Consider the following 14,357-nt stretch of genomic DNA (forward strand, 5'->3'; position numbering starts at 1 on the left):
ATTTCAGTAAATAAAATAGCTGTAATTAGGTTTTCTGTAGCGGGGAAAACATTCCATCATACTTTTAGAGTTATTCCTGAGTTTTCACATGATTTATTGATTGGAAATGATTTCTTATTTCCACATGGAGTTAAGTTAGATTACGAAGGTAAAACAATAGCCTTACATAGATTTGGAAAACCACCATCCAAGCTATCACAAGTGGATAATATCACAGTATCTGTATCAGAAACAGTGCATAATATATTAAAAGCGTGTTTAGTGCCTAAGTTTGTACTTAGTAGAAACGTCTATTTCCCACCTAGGACAAAAGTGTATGTACCAGTAAAATTAGAACATTCTTGGTCGGGAAATGAATACTTGTTGGAACCAAACAAGAAATTAGAAGATCAGTATAAAATTTTAATTCCTAGATCATTACTCTCAAAAGATCAGAATTTGTTAGAAATAACAAACCCATTAGACAAGAAAGTAGTGCTAAAAGCGAACACAGTTGTAGGCTATGGTGAGGATTATATCACTCAGAAACAATGTAATATAGCAGATATGTCAGAGTCGGAAGAGGAAGAATTAGCAAGAGAAAAATTAAAATTTGATGCAAACAAATTGATAATAGGAGAAAAGGCGGATCCCGAAGTTAGAAAGAAATTGATAGATCTTTGCTATGAATATAGTAATGTTTTTGCGTGGGATTCTAAAACGATAGGAAGAGTGAAAAATTACGAACACCACATAGAATTAAGAACTAAAGTTCCCTTCCATCGTAGCCAGTATCCAATCCCCATAGCTCTGAAGCCGTTGGTTCGAGAACAGCTCAATATTCTGCTAGAACAAAAAATCATCGAGAGGGCCGCGTCGCCATACAATAGTCCTATGTTATTCATAAAGAAACCAGACAATTCTATTCGTGCAGTATTGGATATGCGAATTTTAAACAATCACGCAGTTTTCCATAGCACGTCATTACCACCAATACATAATATTCTATCAACAATGGGAGGACATTTGTGGTACAGCATTTGCGATATAAAATCTGCGTACTATACAATCCCTCTTAGTGAAGAATCTAGGGATTATACTGGATTTAATATCCCAGGTGAGGGTAGTTTTAGACTTCGAGTTTTACCACAGGGATATCTATCAGCGCCCGCTGTTTACACAAGAATAATGTCTATTACTTTAGCGAATGTAGCACCAGCAAACGTTTCGTTCTACATGGATGATGTATTTATTTTTGGGAACGATCAACACCAAATGGTAGACATTCTGGGCACTGTATTTGAAAGATTGAGAAATGCAGGTTTGAAATTGTCAGTAGAAAAGTGCAAATTTTTACAAGAACAAATACTTGCGCTAGGACACATAGTTAGTTCCGTCGGTTACCAAGTAAGTGATAAAACAATAAACGCAATTAAGGCTTTTAAATCACCTAAATCGCCTAAACATCTCAAATCTTTCCTTGGTCTCACAAATTACGTCCGGAGATTCTGCAAGGACTACGCTATTTTAGTCCAGCCGCTACAATTGATGACCCGGAAAGGTAAAAAGTTTCAGTGGACAGAAGAACATGAAGCTGCTTTTCAAAAGCTTAAGGACGCTTTGATGAAGGCACCCCTTTTATCACCCTACGTACCACATAGACCTCTAAGATTAGCGACAGACGCTTCGACTCTTTCGATAGGCAGTTGTTTGTTACAAAAACAGGAAAATGGAGAATGGACGCCGTTAGGTTATTACAGTCGTTTGTTAAGACCGTCCGAAAGTTCGCGCCATATTGTAGAACTAGAATTATTATCAATTTTATCGGCGTGTAAAGCATTTAATTTCTATTTATATGGAAATGAATTCGAACTTTACACTGACTGTAAGGCTCTTACATATTTAAAGACAGCACCCAAACTATCGCCCAAATTACTACAGTATGCGTTGGAATTACAGGAATACAATTACATTCCAATTCACGTAAAAGGAGAAAATAATCCCAGTGACATTCTCAGTAGAGACACAGATATTCAGCCAACAAAGGAAGACTACGACATGGAAGACCTAAGAGCGTTCCTTTCCTTTGAAGAGGGAGTAGATGTAGCCGAACTGCAGAGACGTGACGCCCATTTCGGTCCAATTATCAATGCATTAGAACATCCAGAAGAATGCAACGGGAAAATGGAGAGACAAGCTTCAGCTTTTGAAATAAGAGAGGGTAGATTATATCGTAAACACCGGTTCGCAAATAAGACTAAATATTTACTCTGTATTCCATATTCGCTTCGTGAATATGTATTTCAACAATTACATACTGAACAATACGGAGGTGGTCATTTTTCGTTTTCTAAGTGTTACAGCAATGCACTAAAGAAAATATACATGCCCAATATGAAGAAATTTTTACATGAGAAATGCAGCACGTGTGTCACTTGTCAGGTCAATAAAAGACGTGTGGGGAAAACACCTTTACATCCGCAGACCTACCCACAATACGCACCCATGGAGTCGCTCGTTTTAGATCAATTTGGTCCTTTGCCTTTGTCTAGCACCTATAGACATAAATATGTATGCATTATTGTTGATATGTGTACTAGGTATGTAATAGCGAAATCTATACCGGACCTCAGTGCCGATTCAATAAGTCAAGTACTTTATGAAGAGGTGATTTTAAAGTACGGTGTGCCAAAGCAGATAGTGTTAGACCGCTTGGCATCACATAAGGGGAAATTAATGGAAGAGATGGCAGAGAGGTTCGGCATTCATTTAAATTTTGCAAATACTGGAGCGCACTACACTCCGGGACTCGCTGAGAAAGTTAACGATATAGTTCAGAATTGTCTGAAACACTATGTAGACAATAAAATGACGAATTGGGATTCGATTCTTCAATCGATAGTATTTACGATTAACGCACATATACATGAGGGGACAGGATACAGTTCTTTTTATTTGCTCCACGGATTCAACCCCAGGACAAATCTAGACGCATCGCTAGACTTACCTTGTGACTACGAAGAAAACGAATCACGTTTACAGCAGTTAAGAGAAGCACGTGATATAGCGTATAAAAATCTTCAGCGAAAATACAAATCTCAGAAAAAATACATGGAAAAGAAATTTAGGTCACAAACGTTTGAACCCGGTCAGCAAGTTTTGATACAAGATATAGCTCAAAAACCAGGAATTCCAGCTTGTTTTAGTCAAAAATTCAAAACGAAAGGAGAAATTTTGGAAAAAGTAAATGAGAATTCGTATCGCATTAAGTATGTCACGCACAAAAATGAAGAAAAGGTAGATACGTTTGACATTCGGAGGTTGAAACCCTTTAAAACAGTACAAAGTTTAGATTAGATTTAAAAAAAAAAAAAGTTTAGGAACATTCTAAGTGAGTTTTTTTTTCTTTCATTGCAGGATGCATTTCTATACAGCTTTGATTTTTCTGACAACTTTGGTAATGTACATTTATTCTATTTCTCAACAACTAACAATGGAGAAATTAGGAATAGCTATTTCTGAGAATTCGTTCGCCGTACATACGACTGCAGACATTTACACGACATTGAAAATCCACATTAATTTTCATGAGGCGATTCCTATAATTTCGGAATGTCCAGGACTTCGAAATATTCAGGAAGGAATCCGACGAAACGAATTATTGTTTAGGGAACGGATAGTGAATACCATTCCTTGTGCTTTTCAATTTCAAAATGACAAGGCATTTTGCATCTCAGCAAATCGAAATAAACGTTCTATTTTCTCTTGGATTTTAGGATTAGGTTCTATAGGTTTGTCAACTTATAACTTAATTCAACAACAAAAACTTTCACATTCAATCAGAGCATTAGAGGAACATGATCAACTTTTGACTGCAGAACTGGAAACACTCAAATCCCGTTTCAACCAGGAAATAAAAATAATAAACAATGTCGTTGTTACAGTAAAACATGTATTGGCTAACTTTCGAAGTCAATTAGATTACATATTTTGTAGAATAAGTTCAGTTGAACAACAACTTTTGTCTAATTTCTTGTTGCATTCAGCGCAACAACATATCTTAGAAATGCTTTCAAACATCATGGCAAACGAATTCACTTTTCATATACTGAATAATGATCAGGCAAGGAAATTTATCGAAGAACACGATGTTTTGAAAACGACACTTTACGTTAATGATTTGGGACTTTTCTATAAATTATCAAATATTTATCTAATACGGTTTGATTTGGAATCCAATAATGTCGACTTATTATTGCGAACACCGATAATTTATTCTCATAGTGTATCTAAAATGTATGAGGTCAAATCTCTAGGATTCTTAATTGGAGACAGGAAATATCGCTATGATTTACCGACAACAGTTTACATGGCAGATGGCAAATTTCATAATTTAGATAGAACTTCCTGTGAATGGAAATCATTTTTGTATTTTTGTCACACTACCACGATTACCATAACATCTCAGTCGGAATGTTTAAATAACATTGCCTTTAACAACACCTTACAAGGTTGTACGCTACTTTCGGAAAAATATAAGGCGAGCTTAATCTTTGAATACACAAATGCAGGTATTATGTATTCTTCGCATGTTCCAGGCGTTAGAACTATAACATCTCCAACTAACCTATTAATATCTAAACATTTAGAATTCGGAAACAATAGGTCATACTTTGTCGAGTATGTTGATTTTGATAGTCTGATTTTTGATACTACAGTATTGCCAACTCGTAAATTGGTAAAAGTGCAACATGACAAAATAGATTTAGTGGGAAACTGGACACTTTTCCACTTGAATTTGACGAATTCTACTTATTTATTGGATAACTTAGCTGATGATTTGTTAAATCTTCAGATTAACTCCACACTCACGGCATTACAAACCTCAAATTCGAATATTACGTTTACTATTGTTGCCATTCTAATCTTACTAATAATTATTATAGTGGGTTCTATTCTTACGTATGTCAAGGTAGTAAAATTATTAAATAAATACAAGGTTCGACACGAAAACTAGGACGGAAATGCTTTTGAGTGGAGAATGACAAAAAAAAAAAACTGTTTTATCCGAGCGAATTCGATATTTTTTTTTTATTCATTCTGGTATTATATTTTGAACTGCGAGCAAGTCCGCAGGTTAACAACCAAAGACTTCTAAGGAAGGAGGAAATGCCTTTCTTTTAGGTACCCTGAAAAATATAATGCCAAAATGACCGCGATTTCGGTAGCATATATTGATCGCTTCAGTATATTGTCACTCTTGCTTTAAAAAAAAAATCCTCCACAATGATACCACGTCCTTTTCATCTAACAATGACTTTAATAATTTTAACTCGTCTGTATCATCATCTTTCTGTTCGAACTTCTATATTCAACCAACATCAATGTACGTTTATCGGTTTGTGTAAGAAATCGTCGCGATACGATTCATTTCTTTTATAGTGCACTATTCACTTTCATACTAGTAATAATGATATAAATAGGGGGAGTGGCGAGTATTTATATAAATTCGTTACCTTTAACTCGCTTCTCGATTCCTTCTTTCGATCTACAATCGAGACCAGTTCACATTTCATGTGGTACGAACACCGTGATTCAAAGAATCAGCATATGGATTGCCACATACAGTTGGAAATTTCAAACAGATATGGATAAATGAATCGATTCAAAGAATTGAAATGGTTATCCTTATCAAATTTGGTTCATAAGGCTATTTTCTTTGCATAAAGTCACTTCAAAAGCGACTATAGGTAGGCCTAATTTTGCTAATAAACTAGTGTTCCTTTATGTTATTCTACGTGCTTATACGTCTTTCTCCATTTCTTTTCAGAATGGAGTTGGGCCCGTCTTTGGTTATTATTTCACTTACTCTCCTCAGCATCCTTATATTCTCACTCCTCATTTATTATTATTGTATTTGCCACAAATACCGCTTCGCCGATACTGTTACAAAGGAGAGTATTTCATTAAATGAATTACGGAAAGACGACACAGATGATAAACCTTTGGATCTGTCAACCGACGCAATTAATTCGAGCATTTCCTCCCACTCTGATATTCGAACCATTGACCCACTAACAACCCCTGTATACGCCACTGTTACACGCACACTCCCACGTAACCCAAGTACTGACCTCCAGACTATTGGTCGTTGTTCAAATGGTAACAGGTATGTCCCATCCGCCGATGTTTTCCTACAACAACCACGTTGTGCTCTTCAGTATCCATCTTTTGGGGATTTGTCACAGCACGACTTTTCTAAGTTACAAGGACCTTTGACGGACAGTTTCAACTATAAGCAACATAGTTCTCAGGATGAGAATATTTCGGAACACCATCCATTGGAACGTTCGTCTTCTCCTCTGCGCCCTGCTGAGCACCGCAGAAATTTGATTTGTGTAGCCGAGTTACCTTGCTACAGATGATATTTTCAGTGCTTCCATTATTTTTAAATTTACAAGTGGTGTCAGTGATTTTATTTTGGTGATGTTTTTTTTTTTTTTTTTTAGTGCTTTAGTGCGGCATATATGTTATTTATTTATATATAATATTTCATTATCTTTTGACGTATGGTGATGGTGAATTATGGATTTTGTGCTTTCTTTTGTGTTATTGTGTAGTGGTCATTATTCTTATCCCAACATTCTTCAGAATGGCAGATGGAAACACTGTGATACATGAATGTATGTTACGTAACCGCTCTCTTCAAGTCAACTACGAACTCAGCATCAGTCTGCTTGCGTTCTGTGGACTTTGTTTGGTTGCGACCAGACACTGCCTTCTGTTTTCATCTCGTCGATTACCGGAATTGATGAGCGAACATTGCAAATATTTTTATATTTATTTCCCTATATAATGGGATTTTATTTCGATTTTTCATATTTACTCCTTTTATAATTTATTTCATTCTATATGTTATTCCTTTTAATTATGTCTCTTTGTATTTCAATTTTTCTGTCGCACGAGTGACGCCAGATTTTCTGGTGGGGGGTGTCACGGACGCTCATCGATATCATCGTTAAACTTTGTCCGTGATTGTAATTTTAGTTCAATATTCTTCAAAGGACATTCAACGAACAGCGAAAGGAAATTATGGATATTTCAAAAATCAAATTCTGTTTAATTAATGAATTCTTTATCTGTAAAACTGCTATGTAATTCCGTCTTTGAAATCATTGCCAAGCACTGAAGTCAGCTAGCTTTCACAATTCAACACGTAAGATCTATGCATTGACAAATATGATGACAGAAGTGAATTTCAGAGGTTTACGTCTTTACGTATTCCACCACGAGTACAGGAAGTTCCATAACCTCGTCTCGAGTGGAGTAACAAAACTACTGGGCTCTTCCAAAGTCGGGGTAGTAGCTTCGAAAATCCATCAGGAGGAACACCTAGTCACTAGTGTGGATCATATTGCTCATCTAGACTACATCAATAAGAAAAGGTATGTACCTGTTAATATTTGTCAATGCCTAGTCATGAGTCAGTGCTTGGGAAGTTTCAAATAGACGCTACTGATCAAAACTACACACATTAAAAACATTCCCCACAGATCCTATTCTTTTATTTCAACCGAAATGATTAATCACGAATTTATTGGTGTACAAACTTATCGATGTCTAGATTATTGAGAAAGTTTTGGTTATTGCTATGACACCTCTTGCGTACGTCCCGTTCTATGTAGATCATAGATAACTCATAGCGTAACCGCAGTTGTTACCAGTGTGACCTCTCGAGAGCCGCCACTGAATTATTCGCCCGAAATCTTTTCGAATATATGGTGTTAATATTTAGTGATTTTCCACTCTCTAAGGTAGCACTAAATGGTGATTGTTCGTTGGCAACCCTGTACCACCGTATACCGTTTCACTTCCACAACTGCCCTAAACATAACAGCGTCGGTTTTATTGCAGAGTTGGCTCAATTCGCAAGATTTCGAACATACCATCCCAACGTTGGGATTATTCGCATTCGCAACTTTTCGTCGATCTTTGCAATTCCCAATTCGGAACTACTGAAGGGATTTATAAATTCGTTTAAATAATGTTGGGATATTCGCAGTCGCATTCGGATTAGACCGTGATCTGCTGTTTGCTTGGGAGATCAAAGGGACATTTAGGGATATTTTATATATTACAGTGTAAAGAAGAGCGAATGTAGCTGGTAGCCTATAAAACAATTGAGTAGCAGCTGCGTGTTTGTTTAATAACATGAACGTCTTTTGAGAGGGGTGCCGTTCATAATGAGTAGTGTAGCAAGTTATAATCGTAAAGCTATGGCTGGGAAAAGCCAAACAGGATTTTGTTTAGGATTTAATATAACTTGTTCAGTTGCCATTGTTCTGCTGAATAAATGGGTGTATGTGAACATTGGATTTCCCAACATCACTTTGACATGTTTCCACTTCATAGTGACGTTCGCGGGGTTATATGTCTGTCAAACTTTAAATATATTCCAACTTAAATCTGTACATATAATGGATGTGTTTCCATTAGCTTTAACATTTTGTGGTTTTGTTGTATTCACGAATTTAAGCTTGGAAAGTAATTCTGTGGGGACTTACCAAATTGCAAAATCAATGACTACCCCGTGTGTAATATTTATCCAGGGTTATTGGTATGGGAAAACTTTCTCAAATAGAGTTAAAATTACCTTGGTAAGTAAACATATATCTTTATGCATTGGTGTGAAGAAGTACCCACCAATTTATTTATAATAAATAAATAACAGGTAACGTAATCTGTGGGTAGATTGATCAACTGTGGGTGCAAGAAAGTGATTTTTACAAAAATACTATTATTCGATAGAAATTAGTGCTGTATCGCCGGACCAATATCGAAATTGAAAAAAGTAGGAAAATATACTGCATTCGGTTATATTTGGTTGGGTAATATTAAGTTACGGTATAGTACGTTACACACGGCTTGCAGTATTACTATAGTTATCCATAGTATAAGATATGTAGTAGTAGTAGTACGAACGGGTTAGAAGCCCCGCAGGGGTTGTTTGGGTTCTGTTCTCAACATGAAATGGGCAAATTAAAGTCTTCCCCAAAGTTTACTGCACATTTTACAATCTATGGATCCGTATAGTGAAACAAGTGTACCTCTCCGCGAAATAGTCCATCCGCCTCCACATACAGTGCCGCTTATAACATCAAAAACAACCAACAAATACAACCACTTTCTTAACTTTTAGTATTCTCCTTACTTGACTTTCACCCATTCTTCCTCGAAAAAATAAATTATCTAATTGACCTGGTAAATTTCCTAAAATTGGTCCGGCGATACAGCATTTATCCCGAGTAGTAATAGTTTTTCTGTCTCTTTTACTTTTCGGTGCAGTTTTACTATACGGATCCAAAGATTGTAAAATGTACAAAAAAAAATCTGTGGAAGGGGAAGGTTCTAGAACACAGGTCCCTTTTCCAATCTAGCTGTCATAAAGACAGAAAGTAACGTGCCCTGCGGGGCTCTAACCCGCCTTCACTCGCTAACGCTCACTCGGCAATACTGTGTGAATTAAATACTAAACTTTGGTACAGAAAGAAATAAAAATCTTTCTACTAATATATATAGGAGTACCTGTGTTCTAGAACCTTTTCCTGTGGAAATCTTTAATTTATCCATTTTATGTCGAGAACAGAACGTAACAAACCCCTACGGGGCTTCATATCCGTTCCTTCTTCTACTAATACTAATACTTCTACTATGAGTTCGTATATTAAAACTGCACGACTTCTTTAAATGCGCCCTTGCACAGACTTACAATATAAATTACTGTGCTAATGGCTATAAAGTACATTTCCTTTCGAGCAAATATTTGTGTCATGATGCATATTTTACTTCTCACTTTATACTCGCCCAATCTTCATTGTAGATGTCTAGACCAATTGTTTTAGGGCAACGAAGTTATCATTGCGAGTATACTGTCAATACCTTAAAGCTGTTGATTTGTTAGCAACGGCCGCGGTGGCTCAGTGGTTGGTGTATTGGATCCTTTGTTCGATCCCAGCTTGCATCAAGTGAGCTTTGTAATGGACAAACATTGTTTGCGTGGGTTTACTCGGTATTCTCCCAGCTTCTTTATTTCATTCGTTTCTCATCATCACCATCTCCTTTAGCTTAGCAAGCATAACCATGAGACGTAAAACTGAGGAATTTTTTCTTCAAAAAACCAAAATAAATTCTCCAATTGACCCGCTAAATTTCCTAAAATTTGTCAGACGCACTTAACCCCAAGAAAAGGTACTGATTAAGAAAAGTAACTTTAAGTTTACATTAAGATTACTGATTAAGATTAAGAATAGTAAAGTTCCAAGTGAGTGAGTGCTTATGAAGGAGGATTGTGTAAGATATTTAATTCCTCTGCCGGAGAAATTTATCACAATATAGGAGACTAGTATTTTATGTTTACAAGTATAAGGTTACAACTGTGAAACCATTACAAATGCCCTAATAATTTTGTGCAATATCAAGGTTTTTTTCACTATCGTTTATGCGCATACCCTTCATTGCTAATGCACCTGCTCCCTGAAGACACGCAATCGTCTCTCCCCCCCTCCCCCCCCCCACATTGCTCATGCCTTGATTCGGTTAGATAGCATTGTCACTTTTAGTGGCCACCTAGCACAAGTTTGTGGTTTTTGCATGTTCGTTTCTATGGCATACGTCCGGACATGTATTTATACTCGTAACAAGGAGTCTTCGTAAAGTGATTCTGCACCCATAAATGCAAGTCGTATCCTAAGAAACAATTTCTAAGGCACTACGAGTGAATTTCGTGATGAAATAATTGAATATAGTAGGATAGTTGGTTCACGTAATCATTTCCAAGGTACATCACATTACACTAATATTACCAATCTGTACACAATTATTTGGATATACGGCAAGGTAATAGTTGTCCGTAATGTCTTAAGGGATCATTTAAAGCAAGAAAAGTGAAGAAAATGCCGCAGATGCCGGCCCCGGATAAAACCCATGAATCTGTTTTCAACGTTGTGTCACAACTTCCTGTTCTTACTTTCATTTATCTTACCTACAATTACCCGTTTCATTTCTTGCCTTCACTATTCACTATTAATCACAAACATTTCTTATTTTCATGCTTCTTTTGCTCTTTTTTATATGGTTCGTATACACCTGTATAATATTGTTGCTCAAAATTAGTACCTTATTGAGTGTTTCAAACTATACACTACTCATTAATAACTAAAACGATTAAGTATTACGTCTTCCCAAATTCTCCACTACTACATTGAAGTTGCATCACCCGAGTGTGACGTAATATCACTTGGTGTTTAGTCTACTTTGCACACGCAACTTTATTTATTAAAAAAAAAAAAAAAAAAAAAAAAAGTTAGTTCCGAAACATAACTGAGCGAGCGTGAGTGAGCAAAGGGGGTTAAAAGCGCCGCAGGGCTCGTTTTGTTCCACCTTAATTCGTACAGCAGCATAGATATCCTACGTTAGTTAAAATACAGTGGGTTTGAAATACTGCCAGATTATGCTCTACTGCCACCTCACTTCATATCGCATCAATCCGCGAACACATATAGTCCACAATTTAACTTACATTTTCTGCTTTATTAATCACTCTACAGTAATGACCTTTCTAAGTTTGTTACTCATTACCACATTTAGTATGATTCTGTTCATTTCTCCCGAAATTTTGTATTTCGGGGTCTCCATCTGCGGCAGTTAACCTGATAATGCCTTTTTAATATGACAGACTTTTCTTAATCTCTGCTTCCATATTGATTGTTCAAATGATCCACTTACAGCAGCATATGAAAATAAAACCTGCATAATAATTAAACTTAAAATTCTGCTTTGGTCACTTTTCCTAAAGTAAACTGTCCTTCCTCCTCCGTTTAAAAGAAATAAAAAAAAAAAAAAACAGTAATGCGTTTCTAATCAAAGCAGAGTGGTTCATTAGCACAAAAAAAGTAGACTCCTAGGAAACGTAAACTCACGCTTTTCAGTTGTTTATGGGGTAAAAAGATATAGGATTTAATTTCTGAAGACAAACAACATCAAATTTACTTGACGCCTTTGAAAACGTTTTATTTTTTCAACGGATGGATAGATGAGATGTACCTTCGAAATGTAGGTTATTGTACTCGGAGTTTACGATTTTTTCTTTGCTATTTTTCAAATCAAAAGTAGTTTTAATATGTTTCTTACTTTCATATAAATGTGTATTTATTTTTGCTTGAGGTAATATTGTGGGTAAAACATGGTGTCTGCCAGCGATGGCTCTTTACGAAAGCCATATGGGTAAAAATTTATATTTTCTGGCTACGGGATAATGGGAAAAATTCTTACTTAATATATTAACTCGTATATATTAAATTGTTTCTTAGGATACGACTTGCATTCATGGGTGCAGAATCACTTTACGAAGACTTCTCGTTACGAGTATAAATACATGTCCGGACGTATGCCATAAAAACTAGTTTACAGGTTTCTGAAGTTGTATGAAACTTTCTTTTCTTACATTGTAGCGATAAAATCTCAATTTTTATTACTAATAAAACTCCAACTGACCAAAGCAGTATATATATTTTAAGATTATATATTTGTGTTACATAGCCGAAACTGTAATACAAATATATCATCTTAAAATATGTATACTGCTTTTGTATTAGTAATATTGAATTTTCCAAAGCTACAATGAATAATTTTCAATTTTTATCTATGTGACTTCCCTCAAGAGCCATAATTTTAATTAGTATATAATAGTTAGTAGTGGTCCTTGAAATAAGTTGTACGGTCGGCTAGGCTAAAGGAGACGGCGATGGTGAGAAATGAATGCAGTGATGGAATGAAGAAAGTGGTAGGAAAAGGGAAAACCTCAAGAACATTGTGTTTGTCCATTACAAAGCTCAGTTGGCGCAAGTTGGAATCGAGCCAAGGACCTCATGCATCAGAAGTGAACGCTCTACCACTGAGCCACTGTGACCCCGTTTCAGTTGGGGTTATAATGAATAAGTGTATGGGGTTTTGCAAATGATATGGTGCTTGTTGAGAATCTGAAGAGAAAAGCAATGAGATGTTAGAAACCTTGGAGAAGGGCTCTCAAGAATATAGGATGAAAATAAATGTTAGAAAGACAAAAGCATGGTGATTGGAACGAAGTAGTCGGTGTCAAATATAGAAGTAGAAGGAGAGAAAATAAAACAGGTGAATAGCTTTCGATATCTGAGTAGTAATATTAGTGATGATATAAAATGTGAACGTGAAATCAAAGAAAGAATAGGAATGGCGAAAGAGGCCTTTAGGAGGAAGAAAAGACTATTTTGTGAGAGCTTGATTAATGTTGTTGTTAATTTGTTGTTTCATGTGTTCTTGTAAAATAATTGCTTTCAAGAAAATGTCATTGTCACTATTCTTTTTGTGTTTTTTCTCGTAGGTTGCAACAGTCCTCGGCGTAATAACCGTGTTTTATTATGATATTCGCTTTAATATAATAGGCACAATATATGCAATAGCAGGCATCCTTATTACATCGTTTTATCAAGTGGTAAGTCTGCTTTCCTTTATTCAGTCTTCAACTTCCGATTTCTCCGATAAGAACTGTTCTACTGTAACTTTTAAGTATTGACACATTGGAAAAGGTTGCAAATTTTGAGACTGTGACAAATCAGAGACACTATAATTTTTAAGTTAAACAAAACGTATTAAATATTTAGTGAAAGAAATGAATAGATGCAGTTTTTAGTGACACTTTAAAAGTAATAAGTGTACCACTTGCTTGGTTTAGTTGCATCTGTAAGAGTTTTTATGAACTGTCTCAGTCACTTAATCCGAAACCTTTTTGGCAGGGGCCAATCCATTTGAAATCAACCAGTTTCAGATTAAAACGTTACTCACAACATCTATTGTATTTTAAATTTTTGTACAGAAAGTTGTACTGTGTTTAGAAAGTTGAAAATTAATATTCATTCATTTTTGGAAGCTCAGTTTTCTTTCGAGCAGGCTTTTTTTTTTTTTTTTTTTTTTTTTCACTTTACAAAGATTGCAGTAAATGCTGTGGCTCCGTTATTTTTGAAAATATCGATTTAAAAAAAAAAAAGAAAAACATTTGAAAGATAATTAAATGTACATTTTGTATCCAAATTACAGTTAACCCTACTGCACTAAAAATTGATGAAACTTAAACGTTTACAAAGCTCAAATTGTCATTTCTTTTAAACTAAAAATTCTAAACAAACAAGGATTTTCTTTTCTAGATATAGATTTCATGCCCTACTCCTTTATAAAACAATTTGATCCCTGAGAGGCTCATTTGTTTTTGTTATAGATCCTTAAACATTGCGATTTTTTGCAAATCCGATAAATTCAAGCCTGAAACATCCTAGAAGGGATAATCT

General features: G+C 35.5%; 1 protein-coding gene across 1 annotated transcript in view; it reads left to right on the top strand.

Moving 5' to 3' along the window:
- The first annotated feature begins 7,884 nt into the window (after window positions 1–7,884).
- The window catches only part of LOC145672861 (solute carrier family 35 member E3-like), a 48,788-nt gene continuing 42,315 nt past the window's right edge, over window positions 7,885–14,357 (top strand). Inside the window, exons 1-2 of the mRNA XM_081742025.1 lie at window positions 7,885–8,636; window positions 13,397–13,507. Of these exons, the coding sequence (XP_081598151.1) occupies window positions 8,223–8,636; window positions 13,397–13,507 (525 nt within the window). The 5' untranslated portion in view covers window positions 7,885–8,222. The remainder of the gene's footprint in view (window positions 8,637–13,396; window positions 13,508–14,357) is intronic.

The sequence above is a fragment of the Thermobia domestica genome, chromosome 16 (assembly GCF_964235325.1).
Source record: "Thermobia domestica chromosome 16, izTheDome1.hap1.1, whole genome shotgun sequence".
NCBI classification, from domain to species: domain Eukaryota; kingdom Metazoa; phylum Arthropoda; class Insecta; order Zygentoma; family Lepismatidae; genus Thermobia; species Thermobia domestica.